General features: G+C 41.6%; 1 protein-coding gene across 1 annotated transcript in view; it reads right to left on the bottom strand.

The window, feature by feature from the left end:
* Positions 1 to 20,366, bottom strand: part of ptpn4a (protein tyrosine phosphatase non-receptor type 4a) — a 79,986-nt gene that overhangs the window by 30,697 nt on the left and 28,923 nt on the right. The window contains exons 3-11 of the mRNA XM_053626523.1: positions 13,635 to 13,742; positions 13,194 to 13,236; positions 13,014 to 13,092; positions 11,422 to 11,466; positions 11,261 to 11,313; positions 5,282 to 5,402; positions 4,910 to 4,997; positions 2,245 to 2,333; positions 976 to 1,039 (exon numbers count right to left, since the gene is read on the bottom strand). Coding sequence (XP_053482498.1) covers positions 976 to 1,039; positions 2,245 to 2,333; positions 4,910 to 4,997; positions 5,282 to 5,402; positions 11,261 to 11,313; positions 11,422 to 11,466; positions 13,014 to 13,092; positions 13,194 to 13,236; positions 13,635 to 13,742 — 690 coding nt within the window. The remainder of the gene's footprint in view (positions 1 to 975; positions 1,040 to 2,244; positions 2,334 to 4,909; positions 4,998 to 5,281; positions 5,403 to 11,260; positions 11,314 to 11,421; positions 11,467 to 13,013; positions 13,093 to 13,193; positions 13,237 to 13,634; positions 13,743 to 20,366) is intronic.

Raw genomic sequence — 20,366 nt, forward strand, 5'->3', positions numbered from 1 at the left:
GTGTGTCCCTTTTAGCAGCAGCCTTGTTATGCTGTCAGCTTGGTCCTCCATTTAGAGCTTGCAAGACCTATTAAATCTGAAGCTCTGGTCTTTGAGGCTCCATTGGGCACTGGGGATTACTGTAGGGGCAAAAAAAAAAAAACATTTCTCTGCAGTTTAGGGGTCTGTAAATCACAGAGCTGTGACCCATGTCCACACACACACAGACACGTAGAGGGGAGCGGGTGGGGGGTTGTGGGTGGAAATAAATTTGGACCTCCTCAGCCACACTAAGCCATCTGGCGATGAATTATGGATCATGACACTATTGAGTCCTGCTTTTAAAACAAGCACAGAAGGGAAGGGTGTGTGCATTATTCACACCACTTGGGTGCTTTCTTGGTCCTGGATGTGTGTCGTTTTGAGGGTTGAGGTGCAGGCACATGGGGCGGGTTCCGGCGAAGTGCACATATAAAGTGCATATCTAGTCTCTATAATTAATAGGGTATAAACAACCACTCGCATTCTCTCTCTTTACAACGCTGCTGATGGCAGGATAGCAATTATCTTTCAGCAAAGCGGAAGCTCGGTGGTGCCATGGGGTCGATATGTTGTTTGATGTCACACTGATGGTTCCACAAAGCACTTCATTAAAGATGATTACAGCCAATAACTGTAATTGCTAGGCTGTTAACCAACGCTGGTATCAGGCTGAAAGACAACGGAATACACAGATCTGCTGTGTGATCAAATTCCTGCTGAAATGATGATGTTTTCCATCAGCGCACTGGGTCAAATTAAATGTCAAGAAAAAAATGATTCATCTAATAGCCTCTTATTTTAGATACAAGCAGATCTGGGATGACTGCAATGCGGCCAGAATATCGCTTTGAGACATGATTGCTGTTGGTATTGTGAACACTATCCTAAATATGAAGACTTGTACACATTTTGCGTCTTGGCCTGAGAAACCAGTGAGACCGCTTTATAACTTACCGCTTCCTTTCGCAGCTGGATGAAAAACTGTTTGCATTTAAATGAGATTTTCACAATTTTCAGCCTGGAAATAAAAAAAAAAGAAAAGAAATAAAAAAAAAAAGAAAGGGGGGAAAAAACAATTAAAACAGAAAAAAAACTGTCACAATACTACAATAGCAACAGCAGCAATCACATGATCAAAGTTGCTCAAAATTTCCTGATGCCTCCTGACCCATTTAACTTCCCCTCCCCTTTCTGAAAGCACTCCTATTAAAGCCTGACTCATAGCGAGGCTAAATATACGCCGCGTTATGAGGACACGCACACGTGTAGTGGGACAAACACACGCTCTAAAGCGGAGGTGCCCACGCATGCATTTACAAACTCTCGCTCTCTCTCTCTCTCTCTCTCTCTCTCTCTCTCTCACACACACACACACACACACACACACACACACACACACACACACACACACACACACACACAGTAACTCAGGCATGTCAAGCTGAAGTTCCTGCTCTGGTGCAATAAACATGCACAAGGCCAAGATCTTGAAGCTTCACGAAAGCACAATAACGCTGAGAGCTGTATGTTTGGTAACGTCAATCAGATGTAACGAGATGACTGTGACTGAACAAATCAATAACCACGAGTGAATTTCTTGGAGATTAGCATGCCTGTGATGTGTTTTTATTTTTTCTTCCTTGAGATAAATTTTGTCTATCTAGAAACAGTCTGCACGTGTCTATTTGAAATTCGTGGAGGAGTCCCTTATATCAAAGCGGCCTCTGAAGAATTAAGAGTGTGTGTCACCAAAAAAAATCATTTAAAAAAAGGAGTTAGCAGGCATGTGGCGAGGATTTGATTGTCACTCTTTCAACGTGCGCAATTTCGCCCGAGCTCAGAAGCTCAAAACAGCGAGCGGGGAGGCTGGAGTTTTCTGAGAGCCGGGAAGAGCGTGGAACGTGCAGCCTCGATCGAACGGGAGAGATTCAAAGGGCAGCAGACAGTTAAACGCTCGAGCAGCCGGAGAGGTTTATAATCTCCGGACGCCTGTTTGCGCGTCTGAATTCCGAACGGTAAATATTGAAACAGGAGTGCCTCGAGGCCGGCGGCAATATGCTTCGTTCTGTGCAAAATCGACAAACAGGCTGAGAAACATTTACTAAACACACAGATGCCAGAAAGAAAAAAAACCCAAAAAAAACCACACAAAAACAAAAAAAACTTCAACCTTTAAACTACAACTCGTAAGTGTTAAGCCACTGAAACACAGGAAGCACTTACCACGGAAAGTAGTTGATTCGTACCCTGCTCTTGAAAATGCCTATTCCAGACGACATGACCCCGATGAAAATGTCCGTGTTGCTTTGATCCTGCAATCGTGAATCGTGAAAGAACACAGAGACACAGATGATCCCTAATGACCAGGCATTTCAATCGAAACATAAGGCAGCTCCCTCACACGATAACACCGTGATCAGACAGTCCCGTGTTTCTGATACGGTTTTACCTGGAAGACTGATCTGTACATGTTTTAGAAGCTGATTACTCCCTAATATAACCCCTGATATTGTCTGGAATTGTGTAACAACAATCCAGATTTACACAACGGGGCTGCCTAGTGTATCGTTTCCAATCATTATCAAGATATCAAAATACCCTCTGCAGTACGGATATGGTACAACCGAGCAATAAGCAAATAAGCGCTCGAATCTGTACTGTGTTCTATTGAGCACGCTGACATAAAACTGCCTTTTTGGGCGGAAAAAAGCGTTCGTCCTACTCGGGCATATTTTATCGTGATATTTACTGACACAGCTTAATGTGTAAATGTCTGTACTGACTGTATGATGAGAGTAAGTGTGTGTTACGTGGATGTTTTCCAATAAAACACATTTTATTAGCCCAACTCGATGTGCTTATGAAGCCACTTCGCAGACGTAGCTCATATTAAGTAATATGGTAAAGGAAAGCGCCACCCAGAAACCGAGTAAATAGGGTTTTCTTGGGTTTTTTTTTATATATTTGTGACCTGCTCAGAGATTCTGGTGCTAATTTGTTGGTCGGTGCTGCATTTTTTCGTTATTCCCCTGAGAAATCAGCGGGTGTCAGTTGCTCTGACGTCACAGGATGGCATTGTCACTAGTGCTTAATAAAGGAAACATTCTGCAGAAGGGAACTAATGGACATTGCGCTTTCCCATAAGGCAACGGGACTAGCGCGGAATAGCTGTCCGAATCAAAAATGGCAGAAGGCAGCGTGTCGGTTCTTCTCAAGTTGTAGGTCATATGACAATGCCAACACGATGGATGTAATACATCCAGATTGTATTCCTGCTACACACACATACCGATCAGTACGTACTGTATCAACAGCCGAGCAGTAGGTACTGAATCGAACGCAGTAGGTACAATCACAGCACGCGACTTCGAACGCAGTCAGAGAGAGACATGTTAACCTGTTAAAAGAATATTCAGAATTTCATCACAAAATAAATCCTTAATGCCACTGAAGATCATATATTAATTATAAAAGATTCCTCCGGGGTGGATTTTTTTTTTTACTCCACCATGCTCAACATGCTCTTTTCGGCCGTATCGTCACACTGATCCTTGACCTAAATCAGCCGTGAACAGAATGATCTATAATAAACATTACGGTTTCCTCACAAGTGTCTATAAATGCCTCCAGACTGAGAAAGTCACATGGATAATTGCAGTGAGTAAGCACTGAGACCATTTTTCCAGCTAAAGTTGACTCTGACTGGAGTTCACTGGACTTACACACTCACACCTCTACTATTTCTGCAGCACCAAATAAATAAACAAATAAACCTGCCCTCTATTTCTTCCGATTACAGTCTTTCTTGCTCACACAAACCCTCAGGTTCCTCAGAAATCTGTGAAGCACAACCTGCCACGAGTCTGCAGAACGCAACACTCCATTTATTACATAATCGCCTGATAAAAAGACCTCCACGCCTCCATGGACTTCCCAGCTGAGAGGGGGAAATAGATATTGAGATCGGGATTTATCTGGAAAGCTTTTGATGGACGGTCTTCACACAAGTACAATACAATAATAAGACATACGCAACTCCTCCAGACGGCTTTTAAAGACGGACATCTTCAAGAAAATGCTTTTTGCTCCTTGTTTTAATATCAAAGACTCCAGAACAGCTCATTGGTATGCGAGTAAGGCCACACATGATCTACTGCTTTGCTTAGAATGGATTGAAAATGGATTAAATGACTAGAAATACATGAAAGGAAACATCACAAAACGACATCATGTATGGATTATGGTGGATATATATAGTACACACAGTACTGTGCAAAAGTCTTAGGCACCCTATTTATTTATTTATTTATTTATTTATTAAGCACAAACTGTTGTTACAGATTGTTATTTTATGACTTCTACATTATCCAGTCAGTGCAAAAACAGTTTAGATTTCCAAACATTAGTTTTCCTGCACAAAATGAAATGTTACAGAAAAATGTGTGCATGTCAGTAAAGAAAGCAGCGTATTAAGTGGTAAGCGACACTTTTCAGACAAAAAAAAACCCAAAATGAAGGCTGCTGGGTTTTGCTGCAAAAATAAGAATCGAGTGCGACAGTCAAAGTCTCCAGAAGAACCGTGTCTGGTTCTGCAAGATGCTCAATAAAACTTTTAAAGCTTATTTCCTTATAAAACTGCACAAATTGTATCGGAGTCTACTATTATTTTCTTTGTTTTTTTCTTTAAAACAAAAGGGTCATCACACCAAATACTGCCTTTGTTTCATTTATTACTGTTTACTGCTCTCTGTAGTTTTTTTTTTTTTTTTAATGGAGAAGCATTTCATTTCATTATTTTTGAAGGCATCTGTACTCTACAGCATTTCTTTGCATGTGCCTAAGACTTGTGTGCAGTACTGTAGATATGTGTGAATGTCTTGGATCTTACCCTTGCATAGTGCAGCTCCACTCCGTAGAGCTCCAGCGTGCGAGCGGTGTTTAGGTAATTGAACTCGGACTCGGCCGGGCTTAGTCCGCTGGAGGAGACAGGGGGGGGGAGAACGCGTGAAAACCGAGCGAGTTAGCGAGAGCTCGTGAGTCTTTCGGAAGCGTGTGATCTATGAATGAACGTGCGGCGCAACACAACAGGCTCACTGTCCTGACCCATGGCACTGGATCAGCAGAGAGCAGAACCAGGGCAGGAAACGGACACCAGGATTTAACACCATGCTACGGTTTTTATAAATCAACATAGACTCTTACACACACACACACACACACACACACACAAGAGGCAACAGATTGAGAGAATGTCACTAACCTGTGCTGCTGGTGATGCTTGGCCACTTCTTTCTCAAAGCCCTGCGGCTGGTTGGAGATAAAGCAGAACTCAGAAAGGTAGCTGGGTGGGTTCTCCGCCTCCCTGTAGTCCCCTAGCTCAGCTAAACCACAACAGCACACGACACAAATCAAATCTTCAAATCACCACAAGTTGCTTTGAACGATCTTTATTATTTCCTTTAAATAATGTTCTATCTACAAAAACCGGCCCTAACCTTGGGAACTCATTTTTGCTGCCAGTATTGCTTCTACGCTTCTACACTCCTGTGTACCTATTGTTCCGTTCTGTACATTTACTGTCCTGAGCTCGTCTCACACTGCTGTGAAGCACTTTATGTAAATCTTGCATGCTGTTCTGTGCTGCACCACGATCCTGGAGAAATGACATTTCATTCTGATGAAAGGAACGGGAATAAAAACCACTTGACTGAAAACTTTTGATGCCACTGATATAATGATAACATAACAGCAAGGACACCCTTTCAACAGCACAATGAACTTTTAATGCCTAAGAATATTCAAACATTGTAACTGGAATGTCAAGAAATTGTTTTTGTCTTCTGATTGAGTCAGTATTTCATCATGTCATATTTATTCATTTCAGTCAATTTTACTCTGACTGATTTGGCACTGAATCTTCGTCAACGCCATTTTAGTTGACGAGAAGATGCAGAAAAACTAGAGATGCACCGATAGTTTAAAAACATCCGATGATCAGGGCCGATTATATCCTGTCAATCAAAAGAGGGCGGGAAAACACGTGCTGTGTGTAAAGAAGACGTCTGTTGTGTGGAATGGTGATAAAACTGCAGTGCGTAATCTCTGCACTGGTAAAATTTTACACCGAAAATGAGCAGCAGTGAAGCGGGAGTTTTGGCGTCGAGTCTAATTTTTTTTTGATGCACTGCTCGCGCTGAATTAAAGCGCCAGTACACTGCTGAAAGATTTAAATGAAGATGAGTTAAACAAAAAAGTATATATATTGCACAGAAAAATATATTTGTAGAGTAGTATATTTCATATCCAGTTAATGTTAATATATACAGTGAGGGAAAAAAGTATTTGATCCCCTGCTGATTTTGTACGTTTGCCCACTGACAAAGAAATGATCAGTCTATAATTTTAATGGTAGATTTATTTGAACAGTGAGAGACAGAATAACAACAAAAAAATCCAGAAAAACGCACGTCAAAAATGTTATAAATTGATTTGCATTTTAATGAGGGAAATAAGTATTTGACCCCTCTGCAAAACATGACTTAGTACTTGGTTTAAAAACCCTTGTTGGCAATCACAGAGGTCAGACGTTTCTTGTAGTTGGCCACCAGGTTTGCACACATCTCAGGAGGGATTTTGTCCCACTCCTCTTTGCAGATCTTCTCCAAATCATTAAGGTTTCGAGGCTGACGTTTGGCAACTTGAACCTTCAGCTCCCTCCACAGATTTTCTATGGGATTAAGGTCTGGAGACTGGCTAGGCCACTCCAGGACCTTAATGTGCTTCTTCTTGAGCCACTCCTTTGTTGCCTTGGCTGTGTGTTTTGGGTCATTGTCCTGCTGGAATACCCATCCACGACCCATTTTCAATGCCCTGGCTGAGGGAAGGAGGTTTTCACCCAAGATTTGACGGTACATGGCCCCGTCCATCGTCCCTTTGATGCGGTGAAGTTGTCCTGTCCCCTTAGCAGAAAAAAAACCCCAAAGCATAATGTTTCCACCTCCATGTTTGACAGTGGGGATGGTGTTCCAGGGGTCATAGGCAGCATTCCTCCTCCTCCAAACACGGCGAGTTGAGTTGATGCCAAAGAGCTCCATTTTGGTCTCATCTGACCACAACACTTTCACCCAGTTGTCCTCCGAATCATTCAGATGTTCATTGGCAAACTTCAGACGGGCATGTATATGTGCTTTCTTGAGCAGCGGACCTTGCGCGCGCTGCAGGATTTCAGTCCTTCACGGCGTAGTGTGTTACCAATTGTTTTCTTGGTGACTATGGTCCCAGCTGCCTTGAGATCATTGACAAGATCCTCCCGTGTAGTTCTGGGCTGATTCCTCACTGTTCTCATGATCACTGCAACTCCACGAGGTGAGATCTTGCATGGAGCCCCAGGCCGAGGGAGATTGACAGTTCTTTTGTGCTTCTTCCATTTGCGAATAATCGCACCAACTGTTGTCCCCTTCTCACCAAGCTGCTTGGCAATGGTCTTGTAGCCCATTCCAGACTTGTGTAGGTCTACAGTCTTGTCCCTGACATCCTTGGAGAGCTCTTTGGTCTTGGCCATGGTGGAGAGTTTGGAATCTGATTGATTGATTGCTTCTGTGGACAGGTGTCTTTTATACAGGTAACAAACTGATATTAGGAGCACTCCCTTTAACAGTGTGCTCCTAATCTCAGCTCGTTACCTGTATAAAAGACACCTGGGAGCCAGAAATCTCTCTGATTGAGAGGGGGTCAAATACTTTTTTCCCTCATTAAAATGCAAATTAATTTATAAAATTTTTGACATGCGTTTTTCTGGATTTTTTTGTTGTTATTCTGTCTCTCAGTGTTCAAATACAACTACCATTAAAATTATAGACTGATCATTTCTTTGTCAGTGGGCAAACGTACAAAATCAGCAGGGGATCAAATACTTTTTTCCCTCACTGTAAAAGTTGATATTATATATTACCAGTTTGATGTCAGTGATGAAGTAGAAATGCTTTTGTTTGTGGTGAGTGAATGTGAGACTAACAGGAGGTTTTTAGAATTCAGTCAATGTTAATATGAATTAATAACATTCAATAAGTTAAGAAATCTTACTTTAATCTTCAGAATTTAGTTTTAAAAGCCCAGTGAAATGGAGAGAATTTCTTTCAAAATTGCGGAATTAATTATTATTAATTTAAAAGAAGGCATGAAAGGCAGAACTATCTGTATCAGTATCAGCCGATATCACTCTGAATAATCTGTTATCGGTATCGGCCGATATCACTCTGAATGATCGGTTATCGGTATCGGCCGATATCACTCTGAATGATCGGTTATCGGTATCGGCCGATATCACTCTGAATGATCTGTTATCGGTATCGGCCGATATCACTCTGAATGATCTGTTATCGGTATCGGCCGATATCACTCTGAATGATCTGTTATCGGTATCGGCCGATATCACTCTGAATAATCGGTTATCGGTATCGGCCGATATCACTCTGAATAATCGGTTATCGGTATCGGCCAATATCACTCTGAATAATCGGTTATCGGTATCGTCTGAGAAATTTCGTATCGGTGCATCACTAAGAAAAATGAAACCAAATATTCACACATTTTATGTTAACTTGAACACGTATCAACAAAACTAGGTGAAAACTGCCCTAGCTGTGAAAACCTGCTCCCCTGAAATAACAACAGAACAAGGAGTACACTACAATAACACAAGATCGCTTTATGTATGTTTTAGTGCGTTGTTTCGGAAAGCGCGTATTCACACTGTGACCTACAGTTCTACCTTGTACGTCATTTGATAACATAAAAAAATAAAAATCAGTGCTAGTGCTTGCTACACATCTTAAATCATAATCTCAAAGACGGTGCATTTGAACGTGCGTTTGTATCTGCATCAATACGACAGAAACCCGGTGCAGTGAGGGAGAGCTTTAATGTATAATAAATCCGGTATATTTTACAAGTGGCTGGGTTCTGAGATTAGACAGCAGAGGAAATTGCCTTGTACTTAGCTGTCCAGAAAAGTGCTTAAGCACTCACCCCCGAGGATCGATTAAGATTCATTCAACACAGCTACAGGAGTTAGTGAGCAATGCAAGTGTTCCAGCGATGAATCAGAATGCTATCCGTTCAGGGGATACGGAAAGCTGGCGTGCTGGTTCACATCCCCTCGGTCCTACGTACCGCCGTAACCACACATTCAACCCTTCAAGAGTCCTGAGCATCTGTCCGAGTCATGATTATTGAGGTCAATCTGGTGATGAGGGGACCAACACAGAACCCCCCACCCTCCCCCCCTTACACACACACGCTCGGCTGAATCGGCCTGGTCTGGTTAATGTGGTGTTTCAGGAGCCGTACTGTGAGAGTACATCTCGAAGTTTTACAAGCTCCAGCTTGTTAAGCGTCGAGGCTCTGCACCGCTGGAATGTGCTGCGCTGGCCCGGATCTGCTGCACTTTTCACAAGGGACACGTAAGAACTTGGTAGGTTTTCGAACAGTGGCCTGGTTTCAGAATTTCCTTTTTTGCTTTTCCGGTGGATCGTGTGTACGATGCCAAACCCACGTTAAATGCTATTCTCGTGCGCAACCACGACGACTTCATCGGCAACAATTCAAAGTTCAACAATCACCATGAACCAACAGCTACAACAATAATATGCTCTACTGTATTATATCACAGCGTCAGGTTGAAGTCTCGAATCTGATTGGTTTGCATTATTTTTGCATAACAGCACGGCTCGGACAGTACTTCTGGCTGGAACACGAACAACAGGTTAATATTAATGCACTCATTCTGATAGGTTATTGTTTCTATAGCAACAGCTCATTTACTGGGACTTGAATGGCTTCACGATTAAATTAAAAAAAGGTTCATTTTGAAAGGAGTCTCAGTTTAAGTGCTCTCTAACAGACATAGTGCTTTGCAATGTTTATCGGCACAGGAGAGTATTCAGGAGAGAGAGTGTTTACTCTTTCCGGTTTCTTGGTAAAATGACAAGCTGCATTTTTCTTTTGAGAGAGAGAGAGAGAGACAGAGAGAGAGAGAGACAAAAGAGAAAGAGACAGAGAGAGAAGGACAGAGAGAGACAGACAAAGAGAGAGAAGGACAGAGAGAGAGAGAGAGAGAGAGAAGGACAGAGAGAGAGGACAGAGACAGAGACAGAAAGAGAGACAGAGAGAGAGAGAGAGAAAGAAGAACAGAGAGAGAGGACAGAGACAGAAAGAGAGACAGAGAGAGAGAGAGAGGAGAGACAGAGAGAGAGAAGAGACAGAGAGGAGAGACACAGAGAGAGGAGAGACACAGAGAGAGAGAGACAGATAGAGGAAAGACACAGAGAGAGGAGAGACACAGAGAGAGAGAGAGAGAGAGAGAGGAAAGACACAGAGCGAGAGAGACAGGTAGAGGAAAGACACTAAGAGAGAGCGAGAGAGAGAGACAGATAGAGGAAAGACACAGAGAGAGAGGAGAGACACAGAGAGAGAGAGAGAGAGGAAAGACACAGAGAGAGAGACAGAGACAGATAGAGGAAAGACACAGAGAGAGAGAGGAGAGACACAGAGAGAGAGGGAAAGAGAGAGACTGGTGAGGGAAAGAATGTTTCATGGCTACAACATAAGTGAGAACAGGAACTGGTCTCTTGGAAATTCCGTAACATAAAATTGAAGAATAAACTATTAATTTACATTAAGAAATGAAACACTGCCATCATTGACACAATGCTGTGGTATAGTGGAATAAAAGACTCCGGACCATGCTGTTATATGAAAATTCGCTTGCGCATTGCGCCACATCTCCCCCTACTGGCGTGCGTTATTTCCGTACAACAGCACGGCCTTCGCGTGTTATCCCTTACTTATATCACCCAGCGCCTTTTCCTGTTCTTTTGAGTAATTCAAACAGATGTGTCCAATCACAGATGAGCTGCAGTTCAGGTGAATCGAGGATCCAAGCAGCTTAGCTAAGCTAACCCGTTATGGATGATTTCTGTCTCGCTTCACTGAAAGTGTCTTGCTTGGAGCATTACAGCACGAAAAAGGTGGCATTTGTAAAACCAGATGGCAAAGCGTGAAGTCATATTGTGAATCATTTCCTCCCATCTCTACACAAACACAAGTATATACTAAATATACTGCACGCTGGAAGTCTGAATTTGTCCGTGTTCTTTAGTCTACAGTCGTCCACATGCACTTGATAGTGAGCGGATTACGGATTTAAACAGCTTTCAGTCTGAAATCTGTGTATACTCACACTGAACAGCGTAGGACGCCAGTAGTGCGGCAGTGTTGTGCGGACAGGGCAGTCTAAAGCACACAATACACACTCTGTTAATTCACCTAACTACTTTTCATTTAACTTTTTTTTTTCCGTTCATTTATGTTTTGTATATGGAAGATGTAGTGGCTGCTCACCTCCCACTAAGTATGTCCTGCTTGATCTGCAAAAAATACTGGTACCTTTGGAGTGAAGAGTGAGAGAGACAGACACACAGCGAGCAAGCATGAGGGAGACAGAGAGAGAGAGAGAGAGAAAATCCACAGTCACATTGAGAAACACACATTCGATTTATGACGAAAACTCGCTCATTTTGCTCCCTCGGTTTGCCTGAAAGACTATGTTTAAGCTCCGGTGGGATTTTAATACCGTTCAGGCAATGTTATTATAATAACTACACATAACAACAGCATGTCAATATTCAAACGCAGTCCATGCAATGGCTACTTTAAAGGGAGCGGTGCCGTTTGGGGGGGGGGGGGGGGTCAGGTTGGGGGGTATTAGGCAGGCTTCTAATTTGCACAAATTACAATTAAATACAATCTTGATTGTGGCTTGGGTAGGGCTGGGCGATATGACAAAAACATATCACGATACTTGAGGACATTTCAATGATACACGATGCGCTAAATAGATAATTTAGCTAACAAACTGTCCGCAGAACAGAAGTAAAATAAACAACAACAAAACAAACAAACAAGAAAATTCTTTAACGCCTACAAAGACAAAGATTATTTAAAAAAATAATAATTACATCAAATCCACGGCATCCATTCAGTACTATTTAATTAGTCATTATTAAAAACATAAATATCACGATATCAGTATTATATTGATATATCGCCCAGCCCTCGGGTTGGGTGCTGTGAAAGATAACGAATGCAAGGTTTTCCCTAATACAGAAAGCCTTAAGCAATGCACCCAAGTGGTCTCACGGAGCACCGGCCGAAAAAGGCATTTAGGCAACATGTCAGAATGAATGTTAAAACCCAGAGAGGTGGCTTGATCTCAAACAGTGAGGTAAGCTGGCAGCAGGAACGAGCTGCCCATTAACACTCGGTGTTTGGTCGAACGTTTTGGTGATTGGTGTGTGACAGATGCTCATCTCCAAGGTAATCGAACAGCTGACTGGAAATTCCTCTGTACCGCCTGCTCGGGGTGGTAGCTAAGGCCGTCGATAAGGTAAGCCTCAACAAAGAATTAATGTAGTATAAACTTTTTTTGCTCTGGAGTAATTCATGTGAATGTTACCAATAGCGACAACAGATAAAGAACAGATAGACATAATGGAGCCTATTTTACAACTAAAGAAGTATATATATATATCTCGCCAAAATTCAGTTGAGAGCACCCCAAAAGAAGCTCAAGGCATTTTTGCTTTTTGAAAACACGGTCTAAATGTTGAAATAAATCAAGAAATTCTCCATCTGTCTCCTTTATATCGTCTGGTTGCATTTTGACATAATTACATATGTATTTCAGCATGTTTATTCTTCCTATGTGTACAAGTTAAGGGAATCCACATATACTTTCATTAAATCTCAAACATGTTATTTGGTGAAATGAACAGACTTTTGACTAAGGATAATGGATAAGGATAATGGTGGAAAACAATGTAAACTTAAAATAACCTAAAATCCCCCCCCAAATACCACCACCAGGAACCCAGACAGCACCTAAGCCCACTGAAAACCCAGGCAAAATCCCGTGGAAGGCGAATTACACATACCGTGTGTACTCTTCCTGAAGTTTGCTGGGGTCACTCACAAAAAACTTCACCCGGAAGTTCAGATGATGAGGAGATCCCCCTGGACAAAGAGGAAACGGCGTGAACGTGTCGACAAGTGCATGACTACACACCTCACACCGAACAGCTGCGTGATTAAGTGCCATATTTCAATATACTTACTTTTTAATTGCTTCCTGATGGGTTTGTTTGGATCCAGCCACCTCTGTAAAAGACAACAGGGGGGGGACGGGACACTCAATAACGAGGCATCGGTCCAACATGATGTCGCTCCATGATCTATCGCGCTGGATGAGTTTGAGGTGCGGCACTACAGTATATCTTGAGCAGGCAGCTATTTAACATCAAATCGATCGTCTGCCTTCTTACACGGTGAGCTCCTGGTTTTGTGTTTAAGTAGCACGTTCTCAGCATTGTGCTTATTATGTGGAAAACAGCACACTCACTGAGGCATGGCTATATGAATAAATCTTCCTTTAAAATTATAGCGACTTACATTCTGAAATGTAGGCTGGGTTACTATACCAGCTTAAACTGATCCCACTGTGAAAAGTCGGGGGTGGGGCTTCTTAGCTTAAGCTTGAGTTTGACCTCTGAACTCACCGGACTGTCGGAGGACTCGTCGGCCAGGTACAGCCCGAAATAATCTCTCTCGGTCAGCTCCAGGTGCTTAAAAACTGCGTCCAGCAGGACCTGTCCTTGATCGTGCTTCTGCAGGATCAACACACACACACACACACACACACACACACACACAGTAAAAGACATGTCACAATCTGACTAAAAACAATGAGAATCTATTTTCACTGAGGAATGTGATCTGTTGTGCAATATTAAAAACCACAGAGATGAAATCTGTGGTTCACATAATTACACAAAAAAATGTGAGAATCATTTTGGAGTCAGCCAGCGTGTCACTTATTTCATAATATTTCATGTATACGTAACACTATTAGGTCACCAACCCTCCTCCTTGAGCTCTACCTTCCTGCAGGTTTAATCTCCGATCAAAATCTAACACATACTTTAGTTGATCAAGAGCTATTTAAGGCAATGATCAGCTGGTCAGGTGGCCATGAGTACGGTTGGAGGCACAACGTGCAAGCGTAGTGCAATAATTTCATATAACAGCACGGCGGTCTGAAGTCTGTTGTTCCACTTACATACAGCGATGTGCCAATGATTACAATGTTTCATTTATTAAGGTACAAAACATTGCACACTTCGTTAGATTTAATGTTGTGGAAGTTAGTTTCTGTTCTCACCTACATTATAACTTTGATGAACAATCATTGCCTCACCAGCCTCCCCTATCTCCCTCCCTCTCTCCCTCTCTCTCTTCCCTGTCAATCACAGAGGCACTAGCCAATCACAAGCATCCCTTCCTCCCAGAGATCTCTTGGGTCACGGATGGCTGTGGAATATCGTCTTGAACAAAGTGCAGGTCGGCAGACGGTTAAAAAAGTTTTGTAAAAGTCAATGTAACACATTGCTACACTATATCTGTGTACTATTTAGTTCACTTGGTTAAAGTGTGTACTGTTGCAATTTACGAAGTCAGGAGTCGTGAGAAGATGTGGCACAGACATGTGCGTAAACTGACTTTAAAGAGGAACTACAACTATTACAAGGATCTGGTCTATTCCGTGGCAAACGTGACGTGAACTATATACACAGAGTGCCAAGAGTTGATTTATTTTTCTATTCCTTTTCCCACCATGTGCCTTGTCCCGTACAGACTGATCCAGTAAACATTTTTTTTTTATAATCGAAACTCTGAAATACATGCAGCTGACAAAGTTTATGATTATGAAGCCTCATGATTTAGGCTAGCCTGTAATAGTTCCTCTATCTCTTAGTCAAGCTCGAGTCTCAGTGTTAGTGCTGTGTTAGTTAATTAGACAGATTTTTATTTTATTATTTTTTATATCAGCTGTCAGATCTGTTACAGCACTCAGATACAAGTTAAGGCTGGTGTCTCATGTACGGCACCTTGGTCCCAGGAGGAACAGACAGACAGTCAACAGATGGAATCATAACATGACATGTATGACAGACTCGTCTCGAGGGATCAGAAGCGATGCTGAACGCCTTCAGAGCTTTAACACATGCAGCGCGAGGACGCAGTCAAGACTGCCACAAGCCTGGTTATCTTCAGAAAAAACATGACATCTGAAAACCAAGTCAAGAATTACGCAGAATTCACACTGGATGTCACATTTGTATGCGACCTTCTTTACAATTCATGCCACAACTCCGGAATGTGCTGTAACTCAAGCAGCAAGACCGTGCTTCATTGTCGTCAAGTAGACTAATGTCCATAAAAGACATCATCCTTCATTAGTACAAATAAAAGGTTATTAAAAACAAAAGGTTTTGGTGTAGTTTTGAATTCAAGCCATCAGATCAGCATCCGTTTCTAACATTTCATTAGAGTCCGAGTTAGGGCCAGGTGTAATTAAAAATGTGACCATGAGGCAGTGAATAAACCGCAAATTACTGGTGTTTATTGCCATCATTACAATACAACTCTTTACTCTGTGCAACACTAACTGCACAGAGACTGGCTGAAGGTTCTGATTTGTAGTATACAGTGCCCTCCACTAATATTGGCACCCTTGGTAAATATGAGCAAAGAAGGCTGTGAAAAATTGTCTTTATTGTTTAACCTTTTGATCTTTTGTTTAAAAAAAAAAATCACAAAAATTGCTCTCATGGATAAACAATGACAAACAAAATATCCTTTTAGTCAATATTATGTGCTACCTCTCTTTGCCAAGATAACAGCTCCGAGTCTTCTCCTATAATGCCTGATGAGGTTGGAGAATAGATGGAAAGGGATCTGAGACCATTCCTCCATACAGAATCTCTCCAGATCCTTCACATTTCAAGGTCCACGCTGGTGGACTCTCCTCTTCAGTTCACCCCACTGGTTTTCTATGGGGTTCAAGTCAGGGGACTGGGATGGCCGTGGCAGGACCTTGACTTTGTGTTGATTTTGATGTATGTTTTGGATCATTGTCCTGCTGGAAGATCTAACCACGACCCATTTTAAGCTTTCTGGCAGACGTAGTCAGGTTTTCATTTAATATCTGTTGATATTTGATAGAGTCCATTATGCCATTTATCCTAACAAAATGTCCAGGTCCTCTGGTAGAAAAACAGTCCCAAAGCATTAAAGAGCCACCACCATATTTAACTGTTGGCATGAGGTACTTTGCCTCTCTGTGTGCACCAAAACTACCTCTGGTGTTTATTGCCAAAAAGCTCTATTTTGGTTTCATCTGACCATAGAACCCGATCCCATTTGAAGTTCCAGTAGTGTCTGGCAAACTGAAGAAGCTCAAGTTAGTTTCTGGATGAGAGTAGAGACTTTTTTCTTGAAACCCTTCCAAACAACTTGTAGTGATGTAGGTGACTTCGGATTGTAGTTTTGGAGACTTTATGACCCAAAGACTAACCTAACTTCTGCAATTCTCCAGCTGTGATCCTTGGAGATTTTTTGGCCACTCGAACCATCCTATTCACAGTGCGTTCAGACTAATATATATATATTATTTTTTCTTAATTATTGCCCTGATGGTGGAAAAGGGCATTTTCACTGCTTGTGCTATTTTCTCATAGCCACTTCTCAAGCTCAACAACCTTTTGCCGCATAGCTATATTCCTCGGTCTTACCCATTGTTATGAATGACTAAGGGAATTTGGCCTGTGTGTTACTTCATATTTATAACCCTGCAAAACAGGAAGTCACGGATGAAAAATTTCCTGTTCCTAGTCACCCAGGCATACTAAAAAAAATAAATAATAATAATAATAATAATAAATATCAGTGGGAATATACTTCAAATATATTTTCTCATATGAATTCATAGGGGTGCCAATAATTGTTGCACACCTACATTTAACAAAGGTACTTTTTTTATTAACCTGTGTTGTGTTTACAGTTGTTTTATATCCATGAGAGCAGAGTATTTTGGTGAATTTTTTTAACAAAACATCAAAAGGTTAAATAATAAAGACAATTTCTCACAGCCTTCTTTGCTCATATTTACCAAGGGTGCCAATATTAGTGGAGGGCACTATAGTTTATAATGTCCTTTAGGAAAATTCACAAGCTTAGATTTTTATAATCAAATACACACTCAAATGGTGCCAGGTTTTGTGTGGATTACACTACTGAAGCTGCTGGAGGTAGAGGCAGTACTGCTTCTGATGTTTATTTGCACTATACAGCACTGTGTTTGGGGCTGTGCTCATAAATCTGTAAGGAATAGCACACGACAAACCGTGCTGTTGGGGTCTGATACGGCACAACGTGCAAGCAGAGTGCCGCTACCCCTTGAAGTACATTATTATTGCATAACAAAACAGTCTGGAGTGTTTTATTCTGCTTATAATACAGTGATTTGGCAGCAATTGTAATGTTTAAATTATTCATGAACGACATCACACATTTTGCCGGTTTATAGTTAGAGTTAATGTTGGGGAATCTCCAAGAGACAAGGTGTTTCCTGTTCTCACCTATGCTATTCAGTCTGTACAGGATTTCGCAGAGTTTTTTTGTGATCGTTGCAGCCAAAAATGCTTGATTTTGCTGCAGTTTTTAAAAAAAAATTGTGATGCAACTTAAAGTTGTTTTTTTTTTGCGGAAACCTACTTGAATTGGCAAAATTGTTTGGCACGCTCTTTCGCAGTGATGTTTGTTAGTAAATAAGACGCTTTAGCTGTACTCATGTTCGATGCACGTGATTCGGAGAGGGCTGTGGCTGAATGCTCCTCGGAATATTGCCGAGTTTGTTTGATTTCGTGTTAATTCCTGCGACTGCAAAAATCGCTAAATCCTGGAAGGACTGGTTACAGCTGTGACACAGTTATTCTTCTTAACAGTTAGTCTTTAAAAGAAATACATCACTAAACACGCACATAAACCCATAAATAAGACACAAAAACCGACTGATTTAACTTGAAACCCACAGTCCGCTTGCTCAGATTATAACAAGCCAGAGGCGATTAGACCAAATGGCAGGGGGGAAAAAAAAAAGATTAATCGAGGTGAACTTAACCGAGATGCATAAAAGCATGACCACAGAAAACAAAAGATCAAGCAGTGCTCTCTTCCTTCTGGAGGAAAATCACTCAAATGAAAGAATGGTGTTATTAAATAGCGGTCACATCGGCTGTGCTCTTTCCCTTTGCTTCGTGATCTTCAATTACCGCCCGCGCAGGAGTAAAAACGGCCTCGTGCACAGTCAAGCGCAAAGCAGAAATAGACATCTCAAAGCGGAAAGCTTTTTTTTTTTTTTTTTGGAAAATAAGAAATTAGTCCCTGTAGTATTAGTCTTACATTACATGGAGCATCCACCATGTGAAGGGGTTGTTACTGCAGAAACATTCTATATATATATATATATATATATAACGTATTAATGAATGAGCACAATAATATAAACCTGAGATTTGCCCGTGATATTTATCGCCAATTCGCACGGGATAAGAGATTTCTGTAGAAGTTGCCGAGATGGGAGTGTCTTCGTCGTTTACATGCTGCCCCGTGCATCGTACAGAACATGGTGCTGCGCCTCAGTGTTTGATAGTACAACAAAAGGAAAGCCATGTTGAGATTCAGTTCATGAACAGATATCCTGACATTTTCCTGTAGAATTTCCTCCATTTGTACACAACTTCTCTGACTGTGGATTGGTGGAGTCCAAACTCTTTGGAAACGGTTTTGTAACCTTTTCCAGCCTGATGAGCATCAACACTGTGTTGTGAAGATCAGACATTTTAAATAAAATCGGGTGCTCGCTCACACCTGATTGTTATCCCAGTGATTGAAATCACCTGACTCCAATCTCACCTTCAAATTTACTGCTAATTCTAGAGGCTCACATACTATTGCCATTCACAGCTATGTAATATTTGATCATTTCCCAAAACAAATAAATGACCAAGGATAATAATTTTGTCTGATTTGTTTCATTGGGGGTCTGTTTGTCTACTTTTAGGACTTGTGTGAAAATCTTACGATGTTCTGGGTCATAATTATTCAGACATATAGAAAATTTTAAGGGTTCACAAACTTTCAAGCACCACTGTAACTGCAATTACTATATTGTGAGTGATGCATTAAGGCTAATGGCTAAAATAAATATCTAAAGCAGTTTGAAAATATATGAATCTTATCTGTGTTCCTTTATCAGGGTCTTGTGTTTCTGCTGAAAATGACCAAATTAACACCAGATACAAGGAGAATTTTCGAGCATCTAAAACGGAAGGAACACATTTCATCAGGAATTAGTCACTGCATTATCTTTCTTTTTCAGGCTTTTGGGGGGGGGGGGGGGGGTCAACAGAAATTTGACCATGCTTAGCATCAGCATTTCCTTCCTTGGCCACAGCTGTCCTGAGAAGACACACTTCAACACCAGTGAACTAGAAGTACAGGCTTACTGCAGAATTCTGAGTGTGTGTGTGTGTGTGTGTGTGTTTTCAGTCATAGCTGTGCTTGAGGTGGCAGGAATTGCACTGTGGAGCTCCTAAAGAATGTGTGATGGCTGCCTCTCTAAAAGCAGGCCTTACTGTACTGCTGTGCTGTTTTTCTGGCACGCTAACAAGCGTTCAACAGAAGCACACACTCCTCAGGCACAGCGAGACTTAAATCATGTTTTATTTACAGGAGTCGAGGAGAAGGAAAAACAGGGCACAGAAATAAGTCTGACACACACAGAAACAGACAGACACACACACACACACACACACACACACACACACACACACACACACGGCAGGAGAATGTTGTGGATGTGGCTTAAAGAGGCGTACTCGCTAAAAAGGAAGTCAGACACATAAAAACCTCATGCAGGAGAAGATAATCTGCTTCGCGATTAAGTGAGGAATCAAACAAATAGGCAACGCCCTATGGCCTGAAGATCGAGAGCTCGAATCCAGGCGATGCCACAATAATCAAGGGAGCAAAACTGGCCGTGCTGTCCGAGTGGGAGTGAAGGCCGAAGCCCTCTGTGAAAGACTAATTCGTGCAGTTGCAATTCCGCCAATTCAAGTAGTTTTCCACCAAAAATAAAGTAGAAAAAAAAACTCTGCATCACAAATTTTGAAAAAAGCTGCAGAAAAATCAAGCATTTCTGGCGGCACCAATCACAAAAAACTCCTCACCGGACTGATATAGCCTGACCCTGTGAACTGTCTCATAGCCATGCTGTTATTGAAAACTAATCAGCACCTTCTGACCAATCAGATTGGAGACTTCAGCTGCACTATGCTATTGCTATTACCTCATCGCCAACTAAACAGAAGAGACAGAAGATAAATTAT

Source organism: Ictalurus furcatus, chromosome 6 (assembly GCF_023375685.1).
Source record: "Ictalurus furcatus strain D&B chromosome 6, Billie_1.0, whole genome shotgun sequence".
Classification (NCBI taxonomy): Eukaryota; Metazoa; Chordata; class Actinopteri; order Siluriformes; family Ictaluridae; genus Ictalurus; species Ictalurus furcatus.